The sequence below is a fragment of the Rana temporaria genome, chromosome 12 (assembly GCF_905171775.1).
Source record: "Rana temporaria chromosome 12, aRanTem1.1, whole genome shotgun sequence".
In the NCBI taxonomy this organism is placed as follows: Eukaryota; Metazoa; Chordata; class Amphibia; order Anura; family Ranidae; genus Rana; species Rana temporaria.
In genome coordinates this window covers 2,819,511-2,846,572 of record NC_053500.1, presented here as the reverse complement: position 1 = coordinate 2,846,572, position 27,062 = coordinate 2,819,511, and the positions used below count along the sequence as shown (strand labels likewise).

At 49.7% G+C, this 27,062-nt stretch overlaps 1 protein-coding gene across 2 annotated transcripts in view; it reads right to left on the bottom strand.

Annotated features, from left to right (window-relative positions):
* Nucleotides 1-7,936: 7,936 nt before the first annotated feature.
* The window catches only part of SMURF2 (SMAD specific E3 ubiquitin protein ligase 2), a gene marked incomplete at its 5' end in the record, with an annotated part of 53,448 nt that continues 34,322 nt past the window's right edge, over nt 7,937-27,062 (bottom strand). For both annotated transcript variants that reach the window (XM_040331012.1, XM_040331013.1), the window contains 9 exon segments: nt 7,937-8,473; nt 10,219-10,294; nt 12,042-12,243; nt 14,455-14,575; nt 19,285-19,422; nt 20,310-20,488; nt 20,920-21,034; nt 22,769-22,872; nt 24,697-24,928. In XM_040331012.1, coding sequence (XP_040186946.1) covers nt 8,374-8,473; nt 10,219-10,294; nt 12,042-12,243; nt 14,455-14,575; nt 19,285-19,422; nt 20,310-20,488; nt 20,920-21,034; nt 22,769-22,872; nt 24,697-24,928 — 1,267 coding nt within the window.

The window sequence follows — 27,062 nt, the reverse complement described above, 5'->3', positions numbered from 1 at the left end:
CCCATAGTAAAGCTCATCGACGCATGTCTACCACCCATAGTAAAGCTCATCGACGCATGTCTACCACCCATAGTAAAGCTCATCGACGCCAGTCTACCACCCATAGTAAAGCTCATCGACGCCAGTCTACCACCCATAGTAAAGCTAGTCGACGCCAGTCTACCACCCATAGTAAAGCTAGTCGACGCCAGTCTACCACCCATAGTAAAGCTCATCGACGCATGTCTACCACCCATAGTAAAGCTCATCGACGCATGTCTACCGCCTATACTAAAGCTTATTGACACCAGTCTACCACTCATAGTAAAGCTCATTGACGCCAGTCTACCACCCATAGTAATGCTATAGGAGCGCTTGTTAAGCATTAGAAATTTAGTCAAGTGTGAACAAGTGCTTAAGGTTGAACTAAAAACATATTTTTCGATAGAGTGGAGATGGATTAGAACCCCTGTCAGTTTGTATTGCCATCTGTGCCCCCGTTGGGGAGATTCACTTTTCACATTGACAATGAAAGAAAATCCCACATTTTGGGTTGTCCCCCAGAAAAGTAATACAGGGGAAATCTTCCAATGGGGACACTAGTTCTGGGGCCCCCTAGGGATTCTCTTAATTTACAGAGATTTCCTCTGACTTTCTGTTTTGGCTATGGGACAGAAATAGAAGGGAAATCTTTGCAATGGGAAACGGATGGTGAAAGAAAAAATCTGACAGGGGTTATAACCCTCCCTTACTTTATCCAAAGTTCAGTTTTGCCTACAGTTATACTTTAATCAAAGAGGCAGCTTCTATGAATGAGCACGGAAAAAAGGGCGAAAAGCGTCGGGGGGGGGGGGGGGGAGACAGGTATTGAGACCATGCTGTACCTATCTCATTCACATTTGTGCAAAATAAATTTAAGTCTACTAGAGCCTGACAAGCCGATCGGGTCTGTCTTGCACCATTCTATTCACATACTGATCCGACTTGACAGGTTTGAGGGGCATTCGAGGCAGAACCATCACCATTGTTTTGGGCTACAGATCTCTGGAGAACAGTTCAGGGACAGGGAAGATGCATCCAGCCGGAGAGCGACCAGGATATAGAGGGTCGTATCTCACATTAAGATTACATAGAGGTGAGTTACATGGTACACTTACCATCCAGAGTTGCCCGATTGTCTCCTTTAAAGCAATTTGCTTTCTGAACATAAAAATGTAAATCAGAAGCTCTCCGGTTTTGTCTCGTTCCTACTGGGGAGATTTTCTTCCAATTCCTGCCCCAGAAACACAACAGGAAGCAAAGAATTATTATTGTAGAGGTCTGCTGGGGAGATATGCCTTAATTTCCTGTCATGGGGTGAACCTTAGCAGTGGGTCTTTGGATCCTGTCTGGGGGGACGACCCTTGGTAGTGGAGGTGGGGTCTTCGGCTCCCGTCTAGGGGGGGGGGGGGGGGGAAGGACCCTTGGTGGTGGGTCTTCGGCTCCCGTCTGGGGGGGGGGGGGGGGGGGGGGGGGGGAGGACCCTTGGTGGGTCTTCGGCTCCTGTCTAGGGGGAGAGGACCCTTGGTGGTGGGTCTTCGGCTCCCGTCTAGGGGGACGACGACGACCCTTGTTGGTGGGTCTTCGGTTCCCATCTAAGGGGGGGGGGGGGAACGACCCTTGGTGGTGGGTCTTCGGCTCCCGTCTAGGGGGGGACGACCCTTGGTGGTGGGTCTTCGGCTCCCGTCTAGGGGGCGAGACCGGTCGTGGTGGGTCTTCGGCTCCCGTCTAGCGCGGGAGACCCGTGGTGGTGGGTCTTCGGATCCTGTCTAGCGCGGGAGACCCGTGGTGGTGGGTCTTCGGATCCTGTCTAGCGGGGGAGACCCGTGGTGGTGGGTCTTCGGCACCTGACTAGCGGGGGAGACCCATGGTGGTGGGTCTTCGGATCCTGTCTAGCGGGGGAGACCCGTGGTGGTGGGTCTTCGGATCCTGTATAGGAGGGAAACTCTTAGTTGTGGGTCTTAATCTCCTGTCTTGCCATCCACCCCTCCAATCCTTGCCATTTCCAAGACTTGCCTCAAGAACCTTCACATCCAACAGATGCTTCCGACAGCCCTTATGCCACACTTGTATCCGGTACGGACTTGGGGGCCAGTGGGAAAAGACACAGCACATGGCAGGGCACCAAGACGTGTTTTGGGTGCGAAGCTCCAAGGAACGGGGTTCGGTGTAAAACAGACAAAGGTGAGAATTACACCCCTTTGCGGCTTTATTAAATTCTTCAACTCCAAGACAGAATCCCTTTAAAAGCTCACATCACTTTGCTTCAAAACAAGGCTTCGGACAGGCCTTGTTAAAGCTCTCTGAATGCCAGTCAAAGCTCCTGTCATTAAATACAATGGTTAGCTTACAGTCCCGTTCACACCTTGCTTTTGTTTCAAAAACTAGACCCCATGTAGCTTTAGCGGTGCACCAAAGACCCTACCCAAGGCTCACCAAAGACCCTATACCCAAGGCTCACCAAAGACCCTATACCCAAGGCTCACCAAAGACCCTACCCAAGGCTCACCAAAGACCCTACCCAAGGCTCACCAAAGACCCTACCCAAGGCTCACCAAAGACCCCATCCAAGGCTCACCAAAGACCCCATCCAAGGCTCACCAAAGACCCCATCCAAGGCTCACCAAAGACCCCATCCAAGGCTCACCAAAGACCCCATCCAAGGCTCACCAAAGACCCCATCCAAGGCTCACCAAAGACCCCATCCAAGGCTCACCAAAGACCCCATCCAAGGCTCACCAAAGACCCCATCCAAGGCTCACCAAAGACCCCATCCAAGGCTCACCAAAGACCCCATCCAAGGCTCACCAAAGACCCCACCCAAGGCTCACCAAAGACCCCACCCAAGGCTCACCAAAGACCCTACCCAAGGCTCACCAAAGACCCCACCCAAGGCTCACCAAACACCCTACCCAAGGCTCATCAAAGACCCTACCCAAGGCTCACCAAAGACCCTACCCAAAAAGCACCAAAGACCCTACCCAAAAAGCACCAAAGACCCTACCCAAAAAGCACCAAAGACCCACCCAAAAAGCACCAAAGACCCACCCAAAAAGCACCAAAGACCCACCCAAAAAGCAAGGTGTGAACGGCACTGTAAGCCAACCATTTTATTTAGCGTCAGGAGCTTTGACTGGCATTCAGAGAGCTTTAACAAAGCCTGTCCTAAGCCTTGTTTTGAAGCAAAGTGTAAACTAGCCCTAAAGGGGAACTAAACCCATCGATTTAACCACTTGACCTCCGGAAGATTTACCACCCCCCTTCCTGACCAGGCCTTTTGTTTTTTGCAACATGGCACTGCGCTTACTTAACCAACATCTGTGCGGCGATGCTGTATAATGTATGTCGGCCGCTGCAGATCAGGCAGAAGCCAAGATGGGAGGGTTTAGTTCCACTTAAAGAGGACCACTGATCAGTTTAAATGGAAACCTGTGAAGAAAAAAAACACAAAAACAGGACAGTCTCCACCATAAAGAGAACACAGACACCCAGTCTTTGAAAATACATTTTAATTCATCAGCTATAAATTGAAGCAAGTTAACATTATGTTCGGTATCATGCTGGTGTCACCGGGTTAGTGGAGGAGAAATGGTGAATAAAAAAAGATATTAATGCCAACTCCACGTCTGACCTCGGCAGCAGACGGACAGAAATCAAGTAACGGCTGCCCGGTTATCGCACTCTCCCAAGGGGCGATGATGGCGGTGACCCCCCCTCCCCCCTCCAATACAGGCTCTAGAAGTTATGATACCCACACGGCGTCCGGCAGAGGTCAGACTATGGACTGGAGGGGGAAAAGCTTATTTAATTTATACGATTAAAAAAAAGTTAATTCATTGTGGAGTCTCAATCTAATAATCCGCTCTGGCAGAAAGTGGGTTCCGGGAAAATAGGCAAAAAAAATAATAAAAAATTTGAGGGGGGAGGGGCAGATCAAGCAACTAATCTCATGATTCAGTGTAACAGTTATACAGCAGAGCGGTCATTCGAAAAGTGGCGCACTGGTGCCGCGGTCACATGATTAAATCGGACATCAATGCAGCCGCTCCATTTTCTGCTGAAAAAATATATATAAAAGAACGACGTCTGAAAACACAAAAAAATAAATGGATTGACGTACAGGCGGCCATTTTGTACCGTGGCACGTGGAACCCCAGTAGCCAATGGCTGTAAAAAAAAAAAATCAGACTAGTCAATGATGCGATAAAAATAAAAACATCACGCCGTGACGACGGAGGTGCCAGCGAATCGGGAGCCGCCTCCCTCTGCGGAGGCGAGCGGATTTGCTCCGTTTCTTCTATACGGGAGGCGACACAAAGAGGTTGGCGGAAAGGTGAAATGGGACCCGGCCTACACAAAATAAGCGCAGAATTTTCACAGAAAATTCCCTTTTCTTTTTATTTCTTTCTTTCTATCTATTTACATATGAAGACCAGGATCAGACAGAGCAGAGGTAGGAGGACCGGATAAAGCTCTCAGACGGAATGCGTCAGTGGCTGGATGGGACCGGGGGCGTGCGCTAACGACTGCGCCACCGTTCTTCTAAAAAATAAAAATACCCCCCCCGATTAACGCACTGTTCGCAAAACCTTGCGTCTGATGCAGAAACAGAAGCGGAATCAGTGGTTTGACATCTCATTGCCACGAAGAATGTCTGAACACTTATGAGGGTGCGTTGTCACGCGACAGGAAGAGAGAGCGTCTAAAGTGCACCTGTCATGGGGTGGGAGGGGGACGCGTCCTGTCAAAAAAAGCAATATTCCATGTGTGGTCAGAGTGATGTCACTGCCTTGAATGACCTCAGACATTAGATGGGTGTAACGGCTGTTTCCTTAAAATGTCTATTCAGTACAGGCCACAGCATGGCCACTGCATGAAAGTCAATGAGGGACCATGTATGGTGTTCAACAATGCAAAATAACACGCTAGACATCATGGGAATGATCCAGGGTCCTTCCACAACAACGCCTCAGCTACACCAGTAACGTCATTGGCTTCTCAGAGCGTGAAGATCCAGTGATGCCACAAGTTCCTCTGTTGTAATGGATGATGGCCCCTTGTAGACCCTCTGTGATGTAATGGATGATGGCTCCTCTTAGACCCTCTATGCAAAATGAATGATGGCTCCTCTTAGACCTATATGATTGTAATCGATGATGGCCCCTTGTAGACCAGACCATAGCCTGGGCTACAAGGTGCCATCATTCAAAACATTATAGGCTACAAGGGGCCATCATCCATTACATCATAGAGGGTCTACAATGGGCCATCATCCATTACATCATAGAGGGTCTACAAGGGGCCATCATCAATTACATCAGAGGGTCAACAAGGGACCATCATCCATTACATCACAGAGGGTCAACAAGGGACCATCATCCATTACATCGTAGACAGTCTACATGGGGCCATCATCCATTACAACATAGAGGGTCAACAAGGGGCCATCATAGAGGGTCTACAATGTTCAATCATCCATCATAGAGGGTCTACAATGTTCAATCATCCCATCATAGAGGGTCTACAAGGGGCCATCATCCATTACATCATAGAGGGTCTACAATGGGCCATCATCCATTACATCATAGAGGGTCTACAAGGGGCCATCATCAATTACATCAGAGGGTCAACAAGGGACCATCATCCATTACATCACAGAGGGTCAACAAGGGACCATCATCCATTACATCGTAGACAGTCTACATGGGGCCATCATCCATTACAACATAGAGGGTCAACAAGGGGCCATCATAGAGGGTCTACAATGTTCAATCATCCATCATAGAGGGTCTACAATGTTCAATCATCCCATCATAGAGGGTCTACAAGGGGCCATCATCCATTACATCATAGAGGGTCAACAAGGGGCCATCATCCATTACATCATAGAGGGTCAACAAGGGACCATCATCCATTACATCACAGAGGGTCAACAAGGGACCATCATCCATTACATCGTAGACAGTCTACATGGGGCCATCATCCATTACAACATAGAGGGTCAACAAGGGGCCATCATAGAGGGTCTACAATGTTCAATCACCCATCATAGAGGGTCTACAAGGGGCCATCATCCATTACATCATAGAGGGTCAACAAGGGGCTATCATCCATCAGAGGGTCTACAAAGTGCCATCATAGAGGGTCTACAAAGTGCCATTATCCATCATAGAGGGTCTACAAAGTGCCATCATCCATCATAGAAAGTCAACAAGTGGCCATCATCCATCATAGAAAGTCAACAAGGGACCATCATCCATTACATCATATAGGGTCTACAAGGTGCCATTACATCAGAGGGTCTACAAGGGGCTATCACCCATTACATCAGATATGGTCTACAAGGAGCCATCATCCATTACAACATAGAGGGTCAACAAGGGGCCATCATCCATTAAAACAAAGGGGTCTACAAGAGGCCATCATCCATTACATCATATACAGTCTACAAGGGTCCATCAGCCATCACATCATAGAGGGTCTACAAGGGGCCATCATCCATTATATCGGAAAAGGGACTCGTGGTGTCACTAGATCTTGGCGCTTGGCTAGGCTGTCTATATTAGCGACACTAAACATTCAAAAAACGCCACACAGCAGGCACCATGGTCTAAACCAGGGTTTCTAAACTGCAGTCCTCAAGGCGCCCCAACGGGTCATGTTTTCAGGCTTTCCATCGTTTTGCACAGGTGATTTGATCAGTTTCACCGCCTTGGTAATTACCACAGCCGTTTCATCTGAGGGAAATTCTGACCTGTTGGGGCACCTTGAGGACTGGCGTTGAGAAACGCTGGGTTTAAACCGGGACAACCAACCAACCATCGCCCATCGCAACAAGAACCCGACATACGTTCTCCAGGGCTAATCCTACACAAGGCCCACCCGCTACTCATTGATTCATCTATGGGGGTGACAATATGGCAGCAGTGACGTCAACGGTCTCCAAGGAATATCGGTTGTAGCCGACAGGGCGCCTCCTAAGGGGACAGGTGCACTTTATACTATAAAAAAAAAAAAAAAAACATAAAAGACCTTTAATACACAACAAGCATGAGGACATCAAGGAGGGGGAGGGACATAAAATACAGGAGGGAGTGGCGGGTATTAAATTATTCCATTAGGAATTATATTAATAAAATAAGTGGTGAATAGCTGGGATACAGACCGACGGGCGTGAGGGTATCGTGTTAGTTCAGTATCATATCATTGCATCCGCTGGAATAGGTCGGGAGGTCCTCCGACGGCACAGGACACACCCCCCTTCTCCAAGTCACATATCAGCACCTTGTATGACATCACAGAAGGGGGCGGAGACTTGGTGGGACCCATCCTTGATGAGGCGGCACAGGACGCACCCCCCCCTTCTCCGAGTCACATATCAGCACCTTGTATGACATCACAGAAGGCGGCGGTCCTGGGGGGCGGAGACTTGGTGGGACCCATCCTTGATGAGGCGGCACAGGACGCACCCCCCCCCCTTCTCCGAGTCACATATCAGCACCTTGTATGACATCACAGAAGGGGGCGGAGACTTGGTGGAACCCATCCTTGATGAGGCGGCACAGGACGCACCCACCTTCTCCGAGTCACATATCAGCACATTGTATGACATCACAGAAGGTGGCGGTCCTGGGGGGCGGAGACTTGGTGGGACCCATCCTTAATGAGGCGGCACAGAACACACCCCCTTCTCCGAGTCACATATCAGCACCTTGTATGACATCACAGAAGGCGGCGGTCCTGGGTGGCGGAGACTTGGTGGGACCCATCCTTGATGAGGCAGCACAGGACACACCCCCCCTTCTCCGAGTCACATATCAGCACCTTGTATGACATCACAGAAGGTGGCGGTCCTGGGGGGCGGAGACTTGGTGGAGCGGCACGGAGGACCCCCCCCCCTTTTGTTTTCCTGAACGGGCCTGTTCACAGATCGGCTCGGCCTCTCTCCCCTTTCGGCAGCCGTGATGTCACGATCCGGGAAGAGGGAATGTAAAAAAATCGATAAACCCTCCTCTTTTTTTTTATTGTTTTTCATATAAAAATAGTAGTCTTTATATGCAGAGCGCTGCCTTCCCGTAAAAAAAAAAAGTCAGCGTCCTTTTAAAGTTCAAGATATTTGTTTTGTTTTTTTTAAATAGCAGCTAAGTCGTGAGCGCGGCGGTCGTACGACTTTTTCATAATGGAAAAAAAAATATATATATATATTTATATAATCCCAAACCGTCAGTTTCTTTCCTCATTCACAGTGCCCCGTGGAAGGAAGCCCCTCCCCCCCAGCACCTCTGACGCAGAGGGAGGGGGGGCCGGGAGATAGCGCTTCATAAATAAATGTCCGCAGGGGTGTGGCGCGCGCAATCATTCCACGGCGAAGCCGCACGTCTCTTCTATGGCTGTGAGGAGCTTCTCGGAGAGCTTTTCGTAGTTCTCGTAGGGCGGGATGTCAATGCGGTTGAAGCTGCGAAACACAAAAAAACATAAAATTACTAAATCGATATTTCCACCAAAAAACTTCTGCCAATTCAACCGGAAAGGTTTTACCCCCTTCATGCCCAGGCCATTATTAATGGCCAAGTGAAAATGTCCAAATTGGGCCCAAAGTGTGGCCGCCATTATTTTTTAACCCTCTTGGGCATGGAGGTCACCAGGCTTCACAGGTTGCCACTGGAGTCCTTTTCCCCTCCTCCATGATGACATCACAGAGCTGGTGGATGTTGGAGATCTTGCGCTCCTCCCCCTCCCGTTTGAGGATCCCCCCCACAGATGATCAATAGGGTTTAGGTCTGGAGACATGCTTGGCCAGTCCATCACCTTCACCCTCAGCTTCTTTAGCAAGGCAGTGGTGGTCTTGGAGGTGTGTTTGGGGTGGTTATCATGTTGGAATACTACCCTGCGGTCCAGTCTCTGAAGGGAGGGGATCATGCTCTGCTTCAGTATGTCACAGTACATGTTGGCATTCATGGTTCCCTCAATGATCTGTAGCCCCCCAGTGCCGGTGACTTGTCGTTAAGGTTCCCCTATCGAGCTGGTTCCTGTAAGGACTGCGCAGGCGCAATCCTTGCCGACGGAAATCTCCGAACCTCGGCCGGCATCCAGGCTCATTCCTTAACATCCTCGTGGATTGGAGGATGTTAAAAAAAAGAGCCAGGAGGCAGAGCGAGCGAAGCGAGGACGTGAGGCCAACTTGGCCACTTTCCTCAAATTCCACGTCGCCCTGGATGCCGGCCGAGGTTCGGAGATTTCCATCGGCAAGGATTGCGCCTGCGCAGTCTTTACAGGAACCATCCCGATAGCCGGAACCAGATCGTCAGATCACCGGCAGCACTCATGCAGCCCCCAGGCCATGACCCTCCCCCCACCATGCCTGACTGTAGGGAAGACACACTTGTCTGTCCTCCTCACCTGGCCCCTCCCCCCACACACGCCTGACACCATCTGACACCAAATACCTTTATCTTGTCTCATCAGACCACAGGACGCGGTTCCAGTAATCCATGTCCTTAGTCTGCTTGTCTTCAGCAAACTGTTTGCGGCTCTTTCTTGTGCATCATCTTTAGAAGAGGCTTCCTTCTGGAGACCAATTTGATGCAGTGTGCGGCGTATGGTCTGAGCTATGACAGGCTGACCCCTCCCCCACCCCTTCACCCTCTGCAGCAATGCTGGCAGCACTCATATGTCTATTTCCCAAAGACAACCTCTGGATATGACGCTGAGCACGTGACCTCACCTTCCTCGGAGGACCATGGCGAGGCGGGGGAAGGGGAACCCGTCCTGTTATACCGCTGGATGGTCTTGGCCCCCCGTGCCGCAGATCAGTTTCAGAGTCTTGGCGATCTTCTTATAGCCTAGGGCAGTGATGGAGAACCTCGGCACCCCAGAGGTTTTGGAACTCCCATGATGCTCAACTACACTGCAGAGGGCAAGAGCATCATGGGAAATGTAGTTCCAAAAACATCCGGGGGGCCAAGGTTCTCCCATCACTGGCTTCGGCCATCTTTATGTGGAGCAAGACAGCGCTGTAGCCATAATTCGGAGAGGTTGATTTTTTACGTTCAGAAGACTGGTGCAGGCTTGTTAATCCACCCCTCCCCCCCTCTAATATTACTCAAGTCTAATCCATCCCTAAGCTTCAGTGGATGAAGACCTCAACCAAACTGAGGTGTCCCAGCCGGCAGAGCCCCCCGATTGGTGCAGGACACTCACCATGTATGTGCCTTGGGCAGGTTGTTGGTGTTTGCATCAATCTGATGGATGGTGAAGAGCCGGGGGCCAGCCGCACCTGGAAACAGGAAAACAAAGGTTACCAAAGAGCGAGAAGAGGAGGAACCCAACAAAATCTTGGCGCACTTTAACCGCTTAAGGACCGCCTCCTGCACATATACGTCGGTAGAATGGCAAGGCTGGGCACAGGCATGTACAGGTACGTCCTCTGTTAGTGCCCAGCCGTGGGTCCGAAGCTCCGTGACTGCGGAACTCGCGGACCCGATCGCCGCTGGAGTCCCGCGATCGGTCCCCGGAGCTGAAGAACGGGGAGAGCCGTGTGTAAACACAGCTTCCCCGTTCTTCACTGTAGCGCCCGCATTGATTGTGTGTTCCCTTTAATAGGGAATCACAATCAATGATGTCACACCTACAGCCACACCCCCCTACAGTTAGAAAAACAGATGAGGTCACACTTAACCCCTTCAGCGCCCCCTTGTGGTTAACTCCCAAACTGCAATTGTCATTTTTCACAGTAATCAGTGCATTTTGAATAAATTTTTTTGCTGTGAAAATGACAATGGTCCCAAAAATGTGTCAAAATTGTCCGAAGTGTCCGCCATAATGTCGCAGTCACGAAAAAAAATCGCTGATCGCCGCCGTTAGTAGTAAAAAAAAAAAAATTATTAATAAAAATGCAATAAAACTATCCCCTATTTTGTAAACGCTATAAATTTTGCGCAAACCAACCGATAAACGGTTATTGCGATTTTTTTTTACCAAAATATGTAGAAGAATACGTATCAGACTTAACTAAGGAGAACATTTTTTTTTTTTATATATTTTTGGGGATATTTATTATAGCAAAAAGTAAAAAATATTGAATTTTTTTCAAAATCGCTCTATTTTTGTTTATAGCGCAAAAAATAATAAAAACGCAGAGGTGATGAAATACCACCAAAAGAAAGCTCTATTTGTGAGGAAAAAAGGACGCCAATTTTGTTCGGGAGCCACGTCGCACAACCGCGCAATTGCCAGTTAAAGCGACGCAGTGCCGAATCGCCAAAAACTGTCCGGGTCCTTTAGCTGCCTTAAGCCCCTTTCACATTGATGCGTTATTCATGTGGTACAGCGCTAAAAATAGCGCTGCTATACCGCATGAATAAATCTTGCCCTGCAGGCTTCAGTGTGAAAGCCCGAAGGCTTTCACACTGAAGTGGTGCGGTAGCAGGACCGCTCCAAAAGTCCTGCTATCCGCATCTTGGGAGCGGTATAGGAGCGAGGTGTTTACCGCTCCTATACCGCGCCTATCCATTGAAATCAATAGGAAACCACGGTAATACCCTTTTACGGCCACTAGCGGGGGTTAAAACCTCATTGCTAGCGCCCGAATATCGCGGTAAATACGACGGTATAGTGGCACTAAAAATAGCGCGGCTTTACCGTCACCGCACCTCCGCTGCCCAATGTGAAAGCAGCCTAAAGGCCCGGGTCTTAAGTGGTTAATCATATCCAAACATCCCCCACCTCCCGCCCGCCCCCGAGGGGTCCTCTTCCATCATGTGCCTCGCTGTCCCCCAAGGACCCCATTGTAGTAGAACCCTTTTCCATCACCAGTATGAAAACGGCAGGACTATGGGGGAGTCTGCGCCACTCTGTGTCCCCGTTAAGGGCCCACAAATCTCAGAATATTTCTGACCAATGGGTAAGAGGGACGGTCCTCGCTTCACACGTTTGTTCAGGGACTTCAAGATAACCCCCCCCCAGGGCAGACGTGACCCCAATATCATGCCCCGCCCCCTCCAGGGCAGGTGACACCCCCTTACCTTGTAACGCTTTAAAGCCTTGCAGAGGAACTCGAGACGATCCGGTGACAAACTGCAGTAGCCGCGCTCTCCTCTCCTCATCGAAGGACTCCACCCCCTTCCAGAACCATTTCACGATGTTGCTTTCCGCCGTGCAGTGCTTTAATCGGGTGTTGGATTTCCAATCGCTCACATCGATCTTCCCCAGCCCACAAATGATTAGCTGGAAACAAAAGAGATGGAGATCATCGGGTTCAGTAGAACGACTTGGTTGATAATGCGAGTGAACGATACACAACTTATCAGCGCTACATCCCTGGATACAGAAGAGTTTGAAAAGATGGGACTGATGGGACTTTTAACCACTTGCCCGCCGGGCCTATTTCTCTTCCGTTCATGGACGGACACAGCAGCAATTGACCTTAGGGGTATTATCCTTGCTTTTAGGGGATTGACTATACAGAAATCGGCACTTTAAGTGTTAAAAAACTTCACACAGCACAGTACCTCCCAGGGGGCGGATCCCCCAGGTACATCCCTCACTCTGCCTCATGCAGCCCCAGTTTTTTTCTGCCTAGGGTCAGGAGAGGACATGGCTCTTCTGGGCCCATGTGCTCTAGAGGATTTTTTTGAGATTTTGTCATTGCAACTTATTTTCTCGCACAGTATTTGCGCAATAATTTTTCAAACGCCTTTTATTGGAAGGAAAAAGAACGGTTTCATGAATTAAAAAATAACAAAACAGTAAAGTTAGGCCCCTTTCACATGTCCGTTCCGCCTGTCCGTTCATTACAAGTCCGTTAACGGACTTGTAATGAATCCCTATGGGAACGCGTCCGTTAGCGGATGGAGCATCCGCTAGCGTCCGCCGGGATCCGGTTTTCGGACGGAAGAAAACCCTATTTTTCTTCCGTCCGGCGAACAGAACCGATGCAGACGGACAGACGGTCCGTCTGCATCCGGTTCCCCATAGGGGACAGCGGAACAGAGACAGGATCCCCGCTGAGCCGACGGAGCGGACAAAAGAAACTGAGCTGACGTGTGAAAGAGCCCTTAGTCCAATTTTTTTGTATAATATGAAAGATGTTACGCCGAGTAAATAGATACCTAACATGTCATGCTTTAAAATTGCGCACACTCATGGAATGGCGCCAAACTAGGGTACTTAAACATCTCCATAGGCGACGCTTTAACATTTTTTGTACAGGTTACGATTTTCGAGTTACAGAGGAGGTCTAGTGCTAGAATTGTTGCACGCGCTCTAACGCACGCGACGATACCTCACATGTGGGGTTTGAATGGCGTTTACATAGGTGGGCAGGACTTGCATGCGTGTTCGCCTTTGAGCGCGAGCTACCGGGGACAGGGGCGTTTAAAAAAAAAATATATATATATATATATATATATATATATATATATATATATATATATATATATATATATTTAAATATATATATATATTTAATTTATTTTTATTTTACTTCATTTTTTTTTTTTTTTACACTTTTTTTTGATCACTTTTATTCCTATTACAAGGAATGTAAACATCCCTTGTAATATGAATCAGTGTGACAGGTCCTCTTTGTATATAGAGGCGGGGTCAATAAGACCTCACATCTCTCCTCCAGGCTGGAAAGCATGAGATCGGTGAAAAAATAATTCACCGATCACATGCCGGTTGCGGCTTTGTTTACTTCCGGTTACCCGGGCGGCGTGACGTCATAACGTCACGCCCGGGCCTCCGACGGTCATAGAGATGACTGGTGACCATCTGGTCACCAGTCATCTCTATGCTTCACAGCCAGCGCCGGCCGATTCGCTCTCCGGGCCCCCGATGGCACGGGAGAGCCAGAGAAGCACCGGAAGGGGGGGGAAACGCTGTAGAGTATACAGGTTGCCATAACAACGGGCGGCGGAAGCGCCCGCCCTGTTACGACAATCTAGCCCTCGGCGCTGCCCACTGACGCCTGGGAAATGATGACACTCATCTCCCAAGAGCAGTAGCAAGCGGAGGCGTCGAGGGAAGTGACGAAAGGAGCCTTGGCGATGAAGAAGGAAGATTTCAAGAGACCGCATGAATTGGGGAACGATGACCGCTTAAGATCTGAAAGCTACATCAGAAAAACAGAATATAAACGTGTTAATAATGACATATATATCTATGTAATTTGTATTCTGATGTAGCTTTTAGATCAATAGCGGTCATTTCATAATTTGCACATGGTCGTCTTGTGGTATAGCAGTATGAACTCCCAACATGTTTCGCACTTTGGGGCTTCTTCAGGGGTATTATCTGCATTAAGCACCCTTACAAGTCCGATTATTCCTCCATTTTCCAATTTTTTAGTAGAACTACAAGTCCCAGCACCTCATGTGATGGCGTGGAACGCTCTCTACCTGGTGGACCAAAGACGGCCCACAGGGCAGGACTTACCTCCAGCTCCTTCTCATCGAAGGACTTCAGCAGGTGTTGTGGGATAACTTCATTAAATCCTTTCTGCAGAGCCAGGAACTGCGCTTCGATCCCCCGCAGAAACCTCCAGTTCACGTACAATCTAGAATCAGAACAGCAGAGGATTAGGGCGATTAAAATCAGGTGGGGTGCGTGCCAAGTAGGACGCTAGCAGAAAAGCATGCTGGGTAGAGGAGGGGGGTTATACCGTTCTATATAAAGAGGCCAGCAGCTCGATCTTCCGAGTTTATTAATCTGGGTGTAGTACAAACTGAGAACTTACGCGTTTCGGCGCATGGCCATGATTAAAATAATTGTAAAGCCTCAAGGTTTTTCACCTTAATGCATTCTATGCATTAAGATGAAAAACCTCCTGTGCTGCAGCTTCCCCCCAGAACCCCCCCGTTTTTCTTACCCAAGCCCAATGCGATCCAGCGATGTGCACGAGTGCAGCAGCTCCAGCCGCTGCCTCTCTCCTCACTGGACAGACTTATAGTAGCAGAAGCCATTGGTTCCCAAGGCCGTCAATGAAATCCAGTGACACGGGGGGCCGAGTCCCGCTGTCTGTGTCAACGGACACAGCGGCGGGACTCGGGAGCGAGAACGGATGGGGAGCCCCCAGGGAAAGCGGCTTGTAGAGGAGGGGCCTGTAGTGCAGACGGGTACCCCAAAAAGAAGAGGATCGGGGCGGCTGTGCAAAACCAAAATGGTATCATTAGCAGTAATCAGCATGGATTCATGAATCGTTCTTCCCAAACCAATCTATTAACCTTTTATGAGGAGGGGAGTTGCCATCTAGATAAAGGAAGGCCCTCGCTAATACGGTACCAGCTGATTGGAGAAAAGCCAGCGTGGCACCAATATTTAAAAAAGGGCCAAGACATAACCCTGGAAACTTCAGACCAGTCAGCCTGACATCAAAAGTATGTAAACTCTTGGAGGGGATGATAAGGGACTATATACAAGAGTTTAGTAACGAGAACGGCATCATTAGCAGTAATCAGCATTAATTCATGAAGAGTTAACCTTCTATGAGGTGGTGAGTTGCCATAAAGGAAGACCCGTAGACGTGGTGTATCTGGATAAAGGAAGGCCCGTAGACGTGGTGTATCTGGATAAAGGAAGGCCCGTAGACGTGGTGTATCTAAAGGAAGGTCCATAGGCGTGGTGTATCTGGATAAAGGAAGGTCTGTAGACGTGGTGTATCTGGATAAAGGAAGGCCCGTAGACGTGGTGTATCTAGATAAAGGAAGGTTCTCACTGGTACGGTCCCAGCTGATTGGAGAAAAGCCAGCATGGCACCAATATTTAAAAAAGGGCCAAGACATAACCCTGGAAACTACAGACCAGTCAGCCTAACATCAATAGTACGTAAGCTCTTGGAGGGGATGATAAGGGACTATATACACACAAGAGTTTAGTAACGAGAACGGCATCATTAGCAGTAATCAGCATGGATTCATGAAGAATCGTTCTTCCCAAACCAATCTATTAACCTTCTATGAGGAGGTGAGTTGCCATAAAGGAAGGCCCGTAGACGTGGTGACTCTAGATAAAGGAAGGCCCGTAGACGTGGTGACTCTAGATAAAGGAAGGCCCGTAGACGTGGTGACTCTAGATAAAGGAAGGCCCGTAGACGTGGTGACTCTAGATAAAGGAAGGCCCGTAGACTTGGTGACTCTAGATAAAGGAAGGCCCGTAGACGTGGTGACTCTAGATAAAGGAAGGCCCGTAGACGTGGTGACTCCAGATAAAGGAAGGCCCGTAGACGTGGTGACTCTAGATAAAGGAAGGCCCGTAGACGTGGTGACTCTAGATAAAGGAAGGCCCGTAGACGTGGTGACTCTAGATAAAGGAAGGCCCGTAGACGTGGTGACTCTAGATAAAGGAAGGCCCGTAGACATGGTGACTCCAGATAAAGGAAGGCCCGTAGACGTGGTGACTCTAGATAAAGGAAGGCCCGTAAACGTGGTGACTCTAGATAAAGGAAGGCCCGTAGACGTGGTGACTTTAGATAAAGGAAGGCCCGTAGACGTGGTGTATCTAGATAAAGGAAGGCCCGTATCTAGATAAAGGAAGGCTCGTAGACGTGGTGTATCTGGATAAAGGAAGGCCCGTAGACGTGGTGTATCTAGATAAAGGAAGGCTCGTAGACGTGGTGTATCTGGATAAAGGAAGGCCCGTAGACGTGGTGTATCTGGATAAAGGAAGGTCCGTAGACGTGGTGCAACTAAATAAAGGAAGGTTCTCACTGGTACGGTACCAGCTGATTGGAGAAAAGCCAGCATGGCACCAATATTTAAAAAAGGGCCAAGACATAACCCTGGGAACTACAGATCAGTCAGCCTAACATCAATAGTATGTAAGCTCTTGGAGGGGATGATAAGGGACTATATACACACACACACACACACACACACACACACACACACACAAGAGTTTAGTAACGAGAACGGCATCATTAGCAGTAATCAGCATGGATTCATGAAGAATCGTTCTTGCCAAACCAATCTATTAACCTTCTATGAGGTGGTCAGTTGCCATAAAGGAAGACCCGTAGACGTGGTGTATCTGGATAAAGGAAGGCCCGTAGACGTGGCGACTCTAGATAAAGGAAGGCCCGTAGACGTGGTGTATCTGGATAAAGGAAGGCCCGTAGACGTGGTGTATCTGGATAAAGGAAGGCCCGTAGACGTGGTGTATCTGGATAAAGGAAGGCCCGTAGACGTGGTGTATCTGGATAAAGGAAGGCCCGTAGACGTGGTGCATCTGGATAAAGGAAGGCCCGTAGACGTGGTGCATCTGGATAAAGGAAGGCCCGTAGACGTGGTACATCTGGATAAAGGAAGGTCCGTAGACGTGGTACATCTGGATAAAGGAAGGCCCGTAGACGTGGTGACTCTAGATAAAGGAAGGCCCGTAGACGAGGTGTATCTAGATAAAGGAAGGCCCGTAGACGTGTTGTATCTGGATAAAGGAAGGCCCGTAGACGTGGTGTATCTGGATAAAGGAAGGTCCGTAGACGTGGTGTATCTAGATAAAGGAAGGCCTGTAGATGTGGTGTATCTGGATAAAGGAAGGCCCGTAGACGTGGTGTATCTGGATAAAGGAAGGCCCGTAGACGTGGTGTATCTGGATAAAGGAAAGCCCGTAGACGTGGTGCATCTAAATAAAGGAAGGTTCTCACTGGTACGATACCAGCTGATTGGAGAAAAGCCAGCACGGCACCAATATTTAAAAAAGGGCCAAGACATAACCCTGGGAACTACAGACCAGTCAGCCTAACATCAATAGTATGTAAGCTCTTGGAGGGGATGATAAGGGACTATATACACAAGAGTTAGGAACGAGAACGGCATTATTAGCAGTAATCAGCATGGATTTATGAAGAATCGTTCTTGCCAAACCAATCTATTAACCTTCTATGAGGAGGCGAGTTGCCATAAAGGAAGGCCCGTAGATGTGGTGTATCTAGATAAAGGAAGGCCCGTAGACGTGGTGTATCTAGATAAAGGAAGGCCCGTAGACGTGGTGTATCTGGATAAAGGAAGGCCCGTAGACGTGGTGTATCTAGATAAAGGAAGGCCCGTAGACGTGGTGTATCTGGATAAAGGAAGACCCGTAGACGTGGTGTATCTGGATAAAGGAAGGCCCGTAGACATGGTGTATCTAGATAAAGGAAGGCCCGTAGACATGGTGTATCTGGATAAAGGAAGGCCCGTAGACGTGGTGTATCTAGATAAAGGAAGGCCCGTAGACGTGGTGTATCTGGATAAAGGAAGTCCGTAGACGTGGTGTATCTGGATAAAGGAAGGCCCGTAGACGTGGTGTATCTGGATAAAGGAAGACCCGTAGACGTGGTGTATCTAGATAAAGGAAGGCCCGTAGACGTGGTGTATCTAGATAAAGGAAGGCCCGTAGACGTGGTGTATCTAGATAAAGGAAGGCCCGTAGACGTGGTGTATCTGGATAAAGGAACGCCCGTAGACGTGGTGTATCTGGATAAAGGAAGGCCCGTAGACGTGGTGTATCTAGATAAAGGAAGGCCCGTAGATGTGGTGTATCTAGATAAAGGAAGGCCCGTAGACGTGGTGTATCTGGATAAAGGAAGGCCCGTAGACGTGGTGTATCTGGATAAAGGAAGACCCGTAGACGTGGTGTATCTGGATAAAGGAAGGCCTGTAGACGTGGTGTATCTGGATAAAGGAAGGTCTGTAGACATGGTGTATCTGGATAAATGCTCGGGAGTGGGCCTTTCCGAGGCTCTCCGTGCCGCCCCCCACCTCTGGCCACATGCGGTATTGCATGCCATTGAAGTCAACGCAGAACAAATTATTTTCGTTTATACTGACTTCTATGGGGAAACTCGCTTTGATATGCGAGTGCTTTGAATTACAAGCATTCTCCTGCAATGGATTATGCTCTTAATCCAAGGTTCCACTGTATGTAACTATTTAAAGCAGGTAAGTATAGGCATGTTTGTTATTTTTATAAAAACAAATACAACCCTTTTAAAGGATACACTCTGAAACGCGTAAGCCGAGTATTTCTTTACTACACATGGATTAATAAACATTGGTTGTGGAAGATCGAGCTGCCGGCTTTCTTTCCTAGGAGAACACAACAAGCCAACACCGACTGCTTACCACCTCGGGATTAGCCTGAAGGTCATACAGTTCTGGCCTACAACTTTTTTTGTTGCCAGTGTCCCAGCCTCCTGTAGGTGGCAGTATAACCCAAGTGTACCTGAATAGAAGTCATCAGGGCAACACAGAAGTCACATGATTAGGAACCCGCTGAGGCCCCACCTACCTGACGTATTCCTTTTTGGTTTCTTCCGTCACCGGGATGGTCTTCCCATTCGGCTTCAGCTCGTGTTGGATGAGTTCACCGTAGGCGCTGTGTTCTACGCAGAACGTGTGATCCAACACCGCCGTGATGTCATTCTCTCTGGATAAAGACAGAAACATTGTCACAGAAATCGAAGGGAAAGAGAACGAGAGAGTGGCAAAGAGAACGAGAGAGTGGCAAAGAGAACGAGAGAGTGGCAAAGAGAACGAGAGAGTGGCAAAGAGAACGAGAGAGTGGCAAAGAGAACGAGAGAGTGGCAAAGAGAACGAGAGAGTGGCAAAGAGAACGAGAGAGTGGCAAAGAGAACGAGAGAGTGGCAAAGAGAACGAGAGAGTGGCAAAGAGAACGAGAGAGTGGCAAAGAGAACGAGAGAGTGGCAAAGAGAACGAGAGAGTGGCAAAGAGAACGAGAGAGTGGCAAAGAGAACGAGAGAGTGGCAAAGAGAACGAGAGAGTGGCAAAGAGAACGAGAGAGTGGCAAAGAGAACGAGAGAGTGGCAAAGAGAACGAGAGAGTGGCAAAGAGAACGAGAGAGTGGCAAAGAGAACGAGAGAGTGGCAAAGAGAACGAGAGAGTGGCAAAGAGAACGAGAGAGTGGCAAAGAGAACGAGAGAGTGGCAAAGAGAACGAGAGAGTGGCAAAGAGAACGAGAGAGTGGCAAAGAGAACGAGAGAGTGGCAAAGAGAACGAGAGAGTGGCAAAGAGAACGAGAGAGTGGCAAAGAGAACGAGAGAGTGGCAAAGAGAACGAGAGAGTGGCAAAGAGAACGAGAGAGTGGCAAAGAGAACGAGAGAGAGGCAAAGAGAACGAGAGAGAGGGAAAGAGAACGAGAGAGAGGAAAAGAGAACGAGAGAGAGGAAAAGAGAACGAGAGAGGAAAAGAGAGTGTGTGTGTATGTGTGAGTGAGTGAGTGAGTGAGTGAGTGAGAGAGAGAGACACACAGAGACAGAGACACACAGACATCGGCTATCCGTTGGGTATACTTACAGAATCCAGACCAGGCTGTTATGCAGGTCGGGGTCCACAGACTCCATGTCGTCCAACGTGATGGATTTCCCAAGCAGCTGCTTATAAAAGGGTAGCGTGAAGCCTCCGTCAATGTAGTGCCCGTGAAAAACCGCCATGCCCATAATCCTCCCCACAAAATGGAAATAGGAGAGATGTTCCTGGAGATGGAGAGAGAGAACGAGAGACATCTGTCAGAGTGCGACTGGAAATCGGATGCATGAATCTATCATATAGGGGGTGGTGTGGATAGAGGGGATGGCGCCCCTTAATGGACAGGCTGCCACTGGTCTGAAAGTAAACAAAGTAGAAGATAAATCGGACAGATTGGGGTAGAGAATTCCAGGGGATGGGAGCGGCTCGGGAGAAGTCCTGGGCATGGGATGAGGTGACAAGGGAGCTAGAGAGCAGGAGATCTTGGAAGGAACGAAGACAGTGATTGGGTTGGTATTTTGATACCAGTTAAGCTGGGGCCGAGTTGTGGAAGGCTTTGCAAGTTACTTTTAGTATCTTGAATTTAATTTGTTGGTTGAGCGGCAGCCAATGGAGGGGCAAGCAGAAGACACGAGGAGGAGGAGGAGGGGCCACGTACCGGGTTGACCGCAGAATCTGGGTTGATCTGTAGTGTGTAGATGTCGTCGCGGGAATACTGGAAGAGGCCGTAGTACGGGTTCAACATCTCGTGAGACAACAGGTAAAGCCACTCCCTGCAAAACAACAAAGACCCAAAACTGAAGGAAACCAATCTGTACAATAATTAATGGTCACCGAGCAGCACACAGAGTTCAGGAAAACACTCGTCCGCAGTGATAGGATGTTTCTCATTACATAACCCTGTTTCTCCCCAGTGTAAAGAGGGCACCCCCACCCCGCATCCTTGATGTACTCCCTCCTCAGGCTCCGTTCCCGAGCCTGAGGTTTTCAGAGTTCAGCCGAGCTGTCCCCGGGCCTTTCCGGCGCCCCCCCCCCCACCTCTGGCCACATGTGGTATTGCATGCCATTGAAGTCAATGCGGAACCAATTATTTTAATTTCCATTGACTTCTATGGGGAAACTCGCTTTGATATGCGAGTACTTTGGATTACGAGTGTTCTCCTGGAACGGATTATATTCCTAGTAGATGTTGGGTGGTTTCCATAGATCAGTGGTGGTGTTCACTCCCTTAGGAACAGGGGAAGCACCTCTGCACCAGATCATGCGTGTACAGTGGAACCTTGGATTACGAGTATAATCCGTTCCAGGAGAACGCTCGTAATCCAAAGCACTCGCATACCAAAGCGAGTTTCCCCATAGAAAGATTATTTGTTCCGCATTGACTTCTATGTTATGCAATACAGCATTTGGCCAGAGGTGGGGGGCGGTGGAGAACCTCGGAAATACTCGGGGACAGCTCGGCTGATCACAAAAACTCTTGGGAACGGAGTATTCCTGAGAGATTCCGAGTATTTCCAAACGGCTCTGAAACGTTCATTGGTGCTCCCCGCACCTCTGGCCAAATGCGGTACTGCGCACAACATTAGCTTGAATTCTGCTTGTTTTGCGAGAAAACGGAGTCAGATTTTTGTAAAAAAAAAAAAAAGTTGCTCGTTATTCAAAACGCTCGTTAAACGCGTTACTTGTAAACCAAGGTTCCACTGTATGTATGAATGTGTGTGTATATATATATACACACACACACACACACATACATATACACATACATACATACACACACACACACGTGATCTGACACTTCCATGTGCCGATAGGCTCCCAACTGTGTTTAATCACAGCGGAAGCGAGCCTGCAGCAGGGGGCGCACGTGTGCCGCAGTCGCAGGCTCGCTCCTGCTGCGATTGCACCCAGTGGGAGCCTATCGGCAGATACCGCTCGATGTCTGCCGACACCCACCGATCATTCTGCACAGAGGTAGAACAGTGATCTGCACATGTAAACAAGGCAGATCGCCGTTCTGACAAGAGGGAAGGCATGGATTCTGTGTCTCCGCAAAGCAGGGTCTAGGATCCATCTCTTCCTCTAGTAAAAGCACCTCCCCCACACACTGCAAAAAACACTGGATAGGCACAGAGTTAACCCTTTGAGCGCCACTGATGGATGTTAACCCCCTTCCCATCCAGTGTCATTAGTACAGTGCATATTATTAGTACAGTGCATATTATTGTACTAGTGCCACTAATGGCTCCTGCTGTTCTCAATCTATCCAATGAGGACTGGAGCTGCTGTGCTCATGCCCGTCGCTGGAACGATTGGGCTCAGGTAAGAAAGTGGGGGGCTCTGGGGGGGCTGCTGCACAGGAGGTTTTTCCTCTTTAATGCATAGAAAGTAAACCCTGAGGGCTTACAACTCCTTTAAGGACACTTCCCTCCAGGCATTCTGGGGCTCCCCGCTGCAGGACACATCAGGGACACACAGCACACTAATACATTGCCGTCTTTACTCACCTGGCCACGCCTCCATAGTCCAAGCCCTCCTCCCCACGGAATTTGATCATAAGTCTCTTCCACAGGTCCTTCGGCCTCATCTTCATCACCTGCCTGTACGACTCCTGCAAGACATGAAACAACCATTCAGTAAGCAGAGGAGAAGACATCCCGTCAGAATTGTATTCTCCATCCTCTTATGACGTCACCGACCGGGGGGCGGGGGGCATGCTGGGTCAGTGATGTCACAAGGGGGCTGGGCCACCCAAACGACCCCACCCCTTACTTTATTTGGCAGTGGTGGCATTCATTGTGATTGATCATGGATCACTTTTTTGGTGAAGGAGTACACAACCCTACTCATTCACATGATGGGGACCCCCCCTCCCCCCGTCCTGACCTACCGGGCTGCAAGCTCAGATAAGGGTCTGGTGTGGATTTTTCAGTGCACATCGCCCCTTTTTTTTTTTTATTTTGGCTTGGGGTTCCCCTCAAAATCTATACCAGACCTGAAGGGCCACCTGGAGCCGAATTCTGCCAAAGACCTTGGCGGTCAGCTTGGGTTAGTCTATCATCCGCCCTGGGAGCCACCTATGAGCAGGATAAGCGCCAAGGACCAGCCAGTCAGCTTGGGTTAGTCTATCATCTGCCCTGGGAGCCACCTATAAGCTGGATAAGCGCCAAGGACCAGCCGGTCAGCTTGGGTTAGTCTATCATCTGCCCTGGGAGCCGCCTATAAGCTGGATAAGCGCCAAGGACCAGCCGGTCAGCTTGGGTTAGTCTACGGTGGGTCCTGGGTGCCGCCTGAAGCCAAAATTACAGAAGGACCAGCCGGCTAATAGTATTGTTTTTAAACAATTTTTCATTGCCGGCAAATCTTTTGTTTACATTCAGCTGGCAGTGGGGAACAGCTGCCAGTCCCCAACAACCAGTGATTTACGAATGGTTGCCGGTCACCGGTGGCGTTAAATTGCTGCAAGCTCTACTAAAATACTGCAACACTTCATGAAATAACACATGCCGTAATTTAGTCGTTTTTTTTGGGAATGGCAATTTTTTTTAAACGCTGAGCCGTATTTTACCGCATTTCTTAAAGTGGTAGATACAGCTCTGTGAATGGAACCTTTTATACTGAAGTAGGACCCCCCCCCCCCCATTTCTAAGCATAACCATGTGACCCAAGTTCTTAATCACTTCCATACCAGGCACTTACGCACCTTCCTGCCCAAGCCAGTGAGGCGGCACTGATAGGCGGCGCTGGGCATGGATGGGCACTGAGGGGTGGCACCGACACCGAGGGGTGGCACCGACACTGAGGGGTGGCACCGACACTGAGGGGTGGCACCGACACTGAGGGGTGGCACCGACACTGAGGGGTGGCACCGACACTGAGGGGTGGCACCGAGGGACACTGAGGGCATTACTAGGCATCACTTGTTTATCCCAGTGCCTATGTTGCCAGTCAGTGCCCATTTGTGGGAACTGATTGGCATCTTTTTTTTCACTGCCCCCTTCTCTGGTGGTCTAGTGTGGGCATCCGAGGGGGGGCTGCGCTGATAAACAATCAGCGCGAACCCTCCTTCAGGAGAGCCGCCGATCGGCTCTCCTCTACTTGCGTCTTTACATCGTGATCAGCCGTGATTGGACACGGCTGATGACGTGGTAAAGAGCCTCCGCCGGACGCTCTTTACCGAGATCAGAGATGCAGGGTGTCAGACTGACACCCCGCATCACCGATCGCCGCGTGCCCCCACAGGTGCGCGCCGGCATGTAATCCTGCAGGACGTCAATAGACGTCCAGTCAGGATTTCACAACCACTTCCCGGACGTCAATTGTCTATTGACCGGGCGAGAAGAAGTTAAATTAATGGCCAAAGTAGGGGCAAAACGCGTGTCACCTGCCTCGCCCTGCGTCTAATCCTCAGACATGAATAGAGAGAAACGCGTACCTCGAAGATCTCCTCCCGGGACACCTCGATGCGGCAATGTCCAGCTTGAGGCTGCTGCTGGGACAGCTCCTGTCTCAGGATCTTCAGTTTCTGCACCAGGTCTCTCTTATAACGGGGGACGGTCAGACAGTCCACGTCATCGGGGAGCTGACACAAGGATACCACCGGGGGTGGTGGCGGAGGTTGCTGCTGCTGCTGCTGTTGTTGGTGGTCTTTTAGCTGGTTCTGGCGGCTGTGAAGAGAAAATATGTCATTCATTAACCACTAGACCTCCGGTAGGTTTTACCCCCTTCATAACCAAGCCAATATTTTGCCATTCAGCAACCAGTAATTAGCAACTTATAGTGTGACTGTGATAGGGTGGTGGACAATCTGGTGCTAACAGATACTGGCTGGGAGGGACACTAACTAGCTGACACTTGCATCACCAGTGACATTGAGAGCCGGTTCACATAGGGGCGGCTTCAAAGTCGCCCGACTCAGAAGCCGCCCCGTACTGCATGGAAGTCAATGCCATCCGCTCTGAAGTCATACAGGAACCTTTCTCTAATTCAAAGCGACTTGAGTCGCTCTTATTAGAACGGTTCCATTGTACAGAATGGAGCACAACTTGTCAGGCGGCTAAGTCGCCCGACAAGTCGCCCCTGTGTGAACCGGGTCTAATACAGTGATAATACTATACACTGTACTAATGACACTGGCTGGGAAGAGGATAACATCTAGGGGCAATCAAGAGGTTAACTGTTTATCCCCTTAGAGCCGGGGCCTCCCGACCCTTTAAGGGGTTTAAGATGCCGGGAGATGGGATGGGGGTTTATGATCATGTGAGCGCCGCGATTGGCTGTCACATGATTGGAAAGCTCCCAATCCCAAGTAGCGATTCTGAGCTTTTCGTTAGCCGCCGTCAGTAACTGTACCGGGAGCGCGCAGGACGCGAGTTCTCGTCACCGCTGTATTCACACTCAACGCAAATATGCGGAAGTTTGACAAGGCACGCCCGCCGAGAAACTACATATTTGCGTGCGTGCGGCCGGCGCCAACGGGTTAATGTGTGCCGCTTTTACTGGCGGATCTGGCTGCTTTTTCTCTCTGAACTCAAGAGTAGATTTCAGGAAGAAGAAACAGCCAGATCGCTGTCTTTGCAGAATTCTGTGTGTAGGGTAAACACAGAAATCTGTGCGGTTATTGGCCACAGCTGATCAGCAGGTATAGAGCCAAAATCATTGGCTGAAACACTTGCGTTTTGTCCAATCACAGTACAGGTCAGCTGGGGAAGCGTGCATGGGCACCTGGAAACAGGTCTCGCCGTACTGGTACACTGCGGTGCTTATAGTTGCCACCTGCAGTAAATGTAGCCAATCACCAGGGAAAGGAATGGAAATGGGAGACGGGGCAAGGAAGGGCAGGGAAATGGGAGACGGGGCAAGGAAGGGCAGGGAAATGGGAGACGGGGCAAGGAAGGGCAGGGAAATGGGAGACGGGGCAAGGAAGGGCAGGGAAATGGGAGACGGGGCAAGGAAGGGCAGGGAAAACGGAGACGGGGCAGGGAAATGGGAGACGGGGCAAGGAGGGGCAGGGAAATGGGAGACGGGGCAAGGAGGGGCAGGGAAATGGGCAAGGAGGGGCAGGGAAATGGGCAAGGAAGGGCAGGGAAATGGGCAAGGAAGGGCAGGGAAATGGGCAAGGAAGGGCAGGGAAATGGGCAAGGAAGGGCAGGGAAATGGGCAAGGAAGGGCAGGGAAATGGGCAAGGAAGGGCAGGGAAATGGGCAAGGAAGGGCAGGGAAATGGGCAAGGAAGGGCAGGGAAATGGGCAAGGAAGGGCAGGGAAAAGGGAACGGGAGACGAGGCAAGGGAAGGGAACGGGAGACGAGGCAAGGGAACGGGAGACGAGGCAAGGGAAGGGAACGGGAGACGGGCAAGGGAAGGGAACGGGAGACGGGCAAGGGAAGGGAACGGGAGACGGGCAAGGGAAGGGAACGGGAGACGGGCAAGGGAAGGGAACGGGCAAGGGAAGGGAACGGCGGGCAAGGGAAGGGAACGGGCAAGGGAAGGGAACGGGCAAGGGAAGGGAACGGGCAAGGGAAGGGAACGGGCAAGGGAAGGGAACGGGCAAGGGAAGGGAACGGGCAAGGGAACGGGAGACGGGCAAAGGAATGGAATACGGCAAAAGAAATGGAATGAGGAAACAGGGAAAGTAATTATGGGGGGGGGAAGGAATTGGGGGGGGCCTTCTGTGATTGCACCAATCTCCCTCCATAAAAATTAACAACTGTAATAAACACACGAAGAGACCCACTGACTACGCTGCTCTGTCACCCAATGTACAATGGAGAATGTGGAGATGGATGGATAACAAAGAGTGCA